At 35.9% G+C, this 7,500-nt stretch overlaps 1 protein-coding gene across 4 annotated transcripts in view; it reads right to left on the reverse strand.

The window, feature by feature from the left end:
- The window catches only part of LOC125036252 (neurexin-4-like), a 43,938-nt gene that overhangs the window by 34,721 nt on the left and 1,717 nt on the right, over nt 1–7,500 (reverse strand). For 2 of the 4 annotated variants that reach the window (XM_047628729.1, XM_047628727.1), the window contains exons 2-3: nt 6,735–6,824; nt 421–617 (exon numbers count right to left, since the gene is read on the reverse strand). In XM_047628729.1, coding sequence (XP_047484685.1) covers nt 421–617; nt 6,735–6,824 — 287 coding nt within the window. Of the gene's footprint in view, nt 1–420; nt 618–2,379; nt 2,577–6,734; nt 6,825–7,500 lie in introns of all 4 variants that reach the window. The other 2 variants (XM_047628728.1, XM_047628726.1) reach the window with 1 other exon arrangement.

Here is a 7,500-nt window from a genome sequence, read left to right on the forward strand (position 1 = left end):
GAAGACAGTAATTGGTGTGAAACAAAGCAACCATTCAAATAATTTTATAAAAATAATTGCTACATGCATATCAATACTTGGCACAAAATAATACCAATAATAATATTAATAACAAAATAATGTTGATAATAACAATAACAATGATAATACCAATACCAATAATAATAATAATAATAATAATAATAATAATAATAATATATAATAATAATAATAATAATAATAATAATAATAATATATAATAATAATATATAATAATAATAATAATAATAATAACAATAACAACAACAACATCAATAATTAAAAAAAATGCAGGCAATTATAACTTTATCAAAACAAGCACAACAGATCATTCCAGTTTTTACACGAAGCCATGAAGTACACTGAGCACACATATCATAAAATATGCTTCTTGCCATCTACCTTCGCGTGACCTGAATAATCCCTGTAAGTAATCCACACATCCTCATTGTCTGAGTACTGTAAAATGTACTCGGTGACATACTCTCTTGTGTTCTGTTTACCCTGAGTGGCTATCTTAGTCACATTCTGCCTCTCCTGAAACTCCACGCTAAGATACTGATAGTAGTTATTCTCTTGGGCTGACCATGCTAGCTCTCCTGAAATTATATATAAAGAGGGGGGAACCCTGGCTAAGTTCTAAAGTGCTCCTTATGTAAAAGAGGAAGCTTTGCACTGACTAGGACACACTTTAGCACTAGCACTGTCTTACCCACACAGCTCACATCAAGGGAAATTATGTGTGATGAATTCATAAAAAATTTAAATTTCGATTTTTAAAAATCAAATGGACAAATTATTTTGTTCAGAATAGTATCAGAAAAGTATCAAATAATTTTCCAATCTCAGGCATAGCATAAAAATTTGAACATATTAGAAAATAACCTGCACAATCCTACTTCCCAAAAATATACCATTCATATAATTTTTTACATATTCACCTTACTAGCCTTTGTAAACCATCAACACACAGCAGTGATAACTTATGTTTAGGCATAATGAAACAAAGTGCTATACTGGATTCACTGACAATGTTTTCCAAGCCATGCCCCTTGATGTGATATATTGAACTGTGACTGGGTTGTAGAGCAGTATTCTATTTAGAAGTATAGCATAGGCACTCACCAGCTCTTACATAACTTGCAGAATATATAGAGCAAATATAGCTGTAATTCCTGGTAACCTAACTCAATGCCAATGAGTCTTTCATACACCATAATGGACCATGCACCAGGGTGCCATGTGCAGTCAGCCACTCACAGGAATTATTTGAAGCACAGGAATTATATAATATCCTTATTATCTACCATAATGGCTGCAGCCTATACAATATGCCTGTATCTCCTGAAATACTGCAAAAAACTGTTTAATGCAGGCTCAATGCACATGGCATGAAGGTACATCCCAACTGGAATAAGTGTCCAACCTTTCCATAGCATGTACATGTCACCCATTAGTAATGGGCTAATTATTACAATAAGTAATCAAAATTCAATGTTATTTCACATAGACAAGACTAAGATTAATTTGAGCAACAATGTCAGACAGTAACCAACCACAATACAAGACATGAAGCAGGGGCATGACATAAATGAACTTTCCATAGTGACTCCACAAGAGCAATGTATTTCATGTCAGCACTACACAGTGGATGATGTAGAGATGACCTTTTCCCAACAAAACCTGAAAGGTAAAACATCTCTCCTTCATGAAAGAAAGAAAGAGAGAGAGAGAGAGAGAGAGAGAGAGAGAGAGAGAGAGAGAGAGAGAGAGAGAGAGAGAGAGAGAGAGAGAGAGAGAGAGAGAGAGATTTCAAAATTCTTGTCTTATTCAATAAATTGCACCACCTGTGTCAAGAATTAACTTCTACAAACCACAAGCGATCAAGCTTCCCAGCATCAGACCAAGACCATGTTGCAAAAATACACATCATTCGCTTGAATCTGTTAATGCATTACCAACCAATTATCAACTCTTAGCCAACAACACTACCATTCATGCTCCTTGTCAAGAAGCAATGTACATCTCAAGAGTTGAAAGGGTAGAAAAAAAAAATTAAAAAAATAAACCCAATGCCTGATATGCTAAAAGGAATCTGCAATGAATTTAACATAAAATACCTTAAATGCAATTCAATGCTGTTCTAATTCCACTAGTCTGAAAACCACTAAAATCTCCACCTCAGACTTCACACATACATACAGCCACACATGAGTGAGAATTCATTGGTTCACATGTATGTATACATGTATCTATGTCTTACAAAGTGATTAGGTAAATGTCCCACCACCATCACCCAAGAAAAACCAACACCATGAATCTGAAAAAATAGCACGACAAAGTAAACACGACATAACTCACCCAAATACTCCCGTCAAACCCTTTGACAATAGAAAAGAGGTTGCCGTCCTGGCCAAACTCAATGGTGTAGGCTGTAACATACTCGTCGGAGTCTTGCCGGCCCTGCGTGGCAATGGCCGTTATGTTCTTGGTCTCTTTTAAGTCCACCTCCAGGTACTGCAGGTAATCAGCACTCCTGGCTGTCCAAGCACTTGTTTCTGTGGCGGCAGGGGGTAGATGTAAAGGGGAAAACAAAACAAAACAAAGCAAAAAAAAAAAAAAAAAAAGAAAAAAAAAAAAAAAGAAAATACAAATCAATAAAAAAGGGAAGCACTGAAAAAAACATGGGGGGAGGGGGGGATCAACTACACAGTAAAAGAAACCAACTTGATACAAAATCAAAAAAACACAATAAACATTTCCAAGTCGAGAAGCTAAAACTAAATATCAAATATAATGACAACAAAAAGAGAATAAAAGGAATGAGTTGCTAACACTCAAATAAGACAGGAAAATCATTCTACTTCCATAAAATAAAAAAAGGGGGACAAACAATAAAAATATCATGGTGATACTTTCTTTCCACAACAGAATGACTCTCTTCCACAGACAGTTATAGGAGAGTAAATCCTGGAGACCATCTTTTTTGTTTTTTTTTTTTTTTCAAATAGTTCCACTGTATTTGAATATTCTAATCTCTTGTCTTCTTTACAAATTTCTCCATGCACATATTTGCTGAAACCTCTGAACAAAACCAAAAAAAGAAAAGACCACGGAGAAATATATATTTATGTCAGTTTATAATATGTCACATTATTGCTGCCTCTGGCCTGGTGTATTACTGTGCTCTTTTTTTTCCCCACACACAAATAACTAAATCTCTTAATTATCATGAAAAAAATAATAAAATAATAATAATATCCTTGGAAAACACAATATGGAAAAACAGAGAAAGCTATCCCTCACAATTATACAAATCACCAAGGGGTAGAAGTCAGCAGTCTTGAATAGGGACATCAGACTTGCAAAAATGTCAAACTGAACAAATCTCATCAGACTTTTAAATCTCTTCATATTCTTAATTGATTTGTTTGTTTATTTATTTATTTATTATTATATATATATATATATATATTTTTTTTTTTTTGGGGGGGGGGGGGCTACTGGTTAAAGAAAATTGACCGAGATTGAAGAACTTGAGGAAATGTAAATTAAACAATGACACTGGTCCATCTTTGTACTGAGGATTAACTTTATCTCTTGCAATTTGCATCTTGTAAATCATCATTCTTTTTAAACTAACCTGTTGATACTAGAATAGTGTGGATCTATGCACTCTGTACTATTTTGTCTACACACAGATGACTCAAAATGTTCCTTTCACTAAGAAGTCAATTACTAGGCCTGACCTCAACATTTTACCCTTTTGTCTCAAATTTCCAGAAGAAATGCTTTTTACCATTAAGGCTATTATTACTGTTACTATTAGAAAAAAAAAAAAATAATCATAATAATCATGAGAGCAATAACTAAAATGCTAAGCAAGATGATAATATCAGTAGAAATAATAACTACCCTGACACTGAGTAGGCCTAGTAAATGACTCCTTAGTGATTAAGTAAGAGTGAATCAATGTAATTGTAAACAAAATTAATAAGTAAACACACAGTGGATAGTATACATACCAACACTAATTGGCAAACTTACTGAATTCTAAGCTATTTTAATGGACTGAATAAAGCCTCTTCTTTAACCACTTTCTAAGACCTTGTGTATTCAAAGGACTAATAATATAACCATACACTCTTCAACACATTATATTTCAAGTCATTTTAGGCAAATTCTTAATAGCAAGATCAAAAAAAAAAAAAAAAGTTTTCACTTATGAAATTACATTCAAATACCAACCAAAGATTTCCGGCATCTGTCACTTGTAAGATGCTCAAAAAGAAGCCTTGATTCTGATTAATATTTTGTGAATGGGTTACACTATCATCTATGTTAACATCTCAAAACTCAGTCTTAAAAAAACATACATACATACAAGGCACACAACAAATTGGTTATATTGAGCGATTTTCAGCATGTGCTACTAGTCATTCTGAAGTGTTGTATACCATGTAACAAATATGCAACATATTGGATGTAGTGGTTGAATATCTACTCTCTAAAAACTGAGGCTAAAGAAAAAAACAGGAAAAATAAATAAAAATGAAGGCTACAGCATTATCAGGGAATTCTTGGGAGCAACTTATGTCCACGGTGATTCTTCCTTCTTTATAAAAGCCTCGGCAGCCTCCTCGTCTGGTTGTGTCAGAGCTTCTCCACTGACAATTAATTCATCAAAGCTCAGGCAACTGAACAGTGGACTTTGCAGCTCCCTTGCTGGCTCATCTGACTCTTCGCTATTGAGGGCTATGGCAACCGAGTGCTTCTTGTCCAGCATGCTTTCCAAGAAGCTCCACTTCCTGTCAAGTTTTCCATCTATCATGACTGTGGTATCCTGAGTGATGGAATTTGGGTGGAGCACTGGTGTCTTCAGGACAAAGGATATCCTCCTCAGCTCAAACCCTATGCCTACTCCAAGGGCCTTTACCAGACCTTCCTTCAGACACCAGTGTCGATAAAAGGATGTCAGCTGGTCATATTCCTCGGGAAAATTACGTATCTGTGTCCACTCATGTTCTGTGAACTGCCTCCTCATGGTGTGGAAGAAATCTTGGATATCCTTCCCTCCTGCATACTCAACCTTCATCACATCCACGCCCACTTTCTTTCCATCTTCGGCAGCGAGGACTACCCAGTCCCCCTGATGAGACACATTGAAATCCACCTTCCTTAGTTCCTCGCCAACAGCTGTTGAGAGATAGGGCCGGCCTTTGTCTGTGCGAGCAAACATTGCCTCCGCCCAAGGAAGGCTCAGCTTCTCCTGTGGCCAGCTTCCGGAGCATCAGTCGCCCTGCCAGGGACGACTTCCCATCCTTTTTAAAAACAAATTTTCCAATCCGCTCTTTCTCCTCAGGCTGGATGTAGGAGAGGGCCAGCATCCAGTCACTCTTAGTAGGTGACCAGAATCTGGTGTTGAAGGCCCACCTCACACTCTCCATATTCCTCAACATTCAGTCTGCCTCCTCTACACCAACCCACTAGACGAAACTACCACAAAAATTCTATAATCACATCCAAAATATTACACCACTAGACAACTGAACGAATGGAGAGTCCTCTCTCTTTGCTACACTCAGATTAGTCGGTTATGACGACCACAACACTTGGGAAGCCACCATCTGATGCCTGCTCAGAATGCACCTAAAAAAAAAGAGGAAAAGAAACTTCTTTTACCACCTTATTTGTGGTTTCTATTCAGTCACATTCAACAACAGGCACAGATGGTGATGTGGTCCCTAGGAAATTCAAACTTATTGTTTTCTGCAAATACACAGAACAGAATGAAATAGTAAATACACTTTTATCTATCTTTTCCTATGAGCACTTATCCTTAATACACTAATCTTCATGTCAGAAATTTGTCCCAGTAAACAGACTTAAGTCCGAAACCAATTATAGCCATAACTACCTCAAAAAGATATAACAGAGAAGTATAGATGGTTCTTCCTCATCTCTCATCAAAAGGCATCTGAGAATAATAGCTAATATGAATAACAATGCATTTCACTCAATAGCAAACTTTCATAAGCTACACTTCTTAGTAAAGCTCTAACACATTCTGTGAAATGCCGACTCCTCCACATGTGAGAGGAAAGGAAAAAAAATCCTGCACCAATATGGCTCACATCATTTGCATAGCTCTTGAGTGTTTTGAAGTCTGTTGGATGCTCCCATCTCAAAACCAGCAACCAATTACTAAAATATTATCTAAAAAATTCTGCAGTATAATGGATATGGTAGCCATGATAACATATTAACAATAATAATAATAATAACTACTTTTCACATGAAAAGAGACCTATGACAACATGCAACCACATTAAAAAAAAACTCATAACAGAGTAATACATCTCACCAAGAAACATTATAGCAATAAAAACAATAGCATGTACTTCCCTCGACAAAAGACATCCTTAACACTACATACATTAGATTAAATTGAGGCCCACAAATGTTATCACCTGAAAGAAGATACATTTTACCATAAAACATGATAATAATGACCAAAACATTCACTTCTCTCAATGACGGAAATCACGAAATTCCCTGAAAAGGGGTAAAAGAAAGGAAAAGAAAAATACTGACTCCTACGAACTCACACAGCCACGGCAAAACATTAATTAAAACAATGCCACGTCAGAGGTGAATCGCAAGGAGATAGCTTAAGGTGAAAAACACCAAACCAGACAAACACAGATTAAGCTTACCGTACAATGTGGCCTTGTCTGCCTCTCTGGTGTGTAACTCAGATGATGCGCTTAGTGATGCCTCATCTAGGAGAGGGTACTCGCAGTAATCTGTAAAAGCCCCAGGCTCGATTTAGCAGGCCAAATTTTAATAACAATAACAATACCAAATTAACACTCAGTAATACTAATTAATAATTACAATAACAATAATTACTGATAAAGGATAATGATAATAATAGGAATAATAATAATAAGGGGGATGAGGAGAATCACAAGAACTAAGAATATATAGAGGATAAGGAGAAGCAAGTTGCTTAGCAAGAGAAAGAGAAAGAGGAAGTGGAGAAACAAGATGCTTAGAAAGAGAAAGAGAAGAGAAGCAGAAAAAGGAAGAAAAAGTAAATGCAAAAACAAGGAAGAGAAAGAGAAAGCAAAGAAAAACAAACAACAACAACAACAACAACAATTGAGTGATGAAACAAAAAGAAGAAAATGATGGAGAAGGAAGAAGAGAAAGAAGAATTGAGTGATGAAACAAAAAGAAGTAAATGATGGAGAAGGAAGAAGAGAATGAGGAGAAAGAGAAAGAGAAAGAGGAAGAGGAAAAAGAGAACCTGAAAGAAAGGTGAACAGAGGCAGAACCACTTCAAATCAAGATCAACATACACATGAAAAACAGAAGGCATATCAAACCTGCAAACAAGGGGCATGTTTAGATTTTAAGCCTATTTAACAAGTTTATCACATTTCCATTATGATAATTACTTTAACTAAACACTCCCTC

This window comes from Penaeus chinensis, chromosome 20 (genome assembly GCF_019202785.1).
Source record: "Penaeus chinensis breed Huanghai No. 1 chromosome 20, ASM1920278v2, whole genome shotgun sequence".
Classification (NCBI taxonomy): Eukaryota; Metazoa; Arthropoda; class Malacostraca; order Decapoda; family Penaeidae; genus Penaeus; species Penaeus chinensis.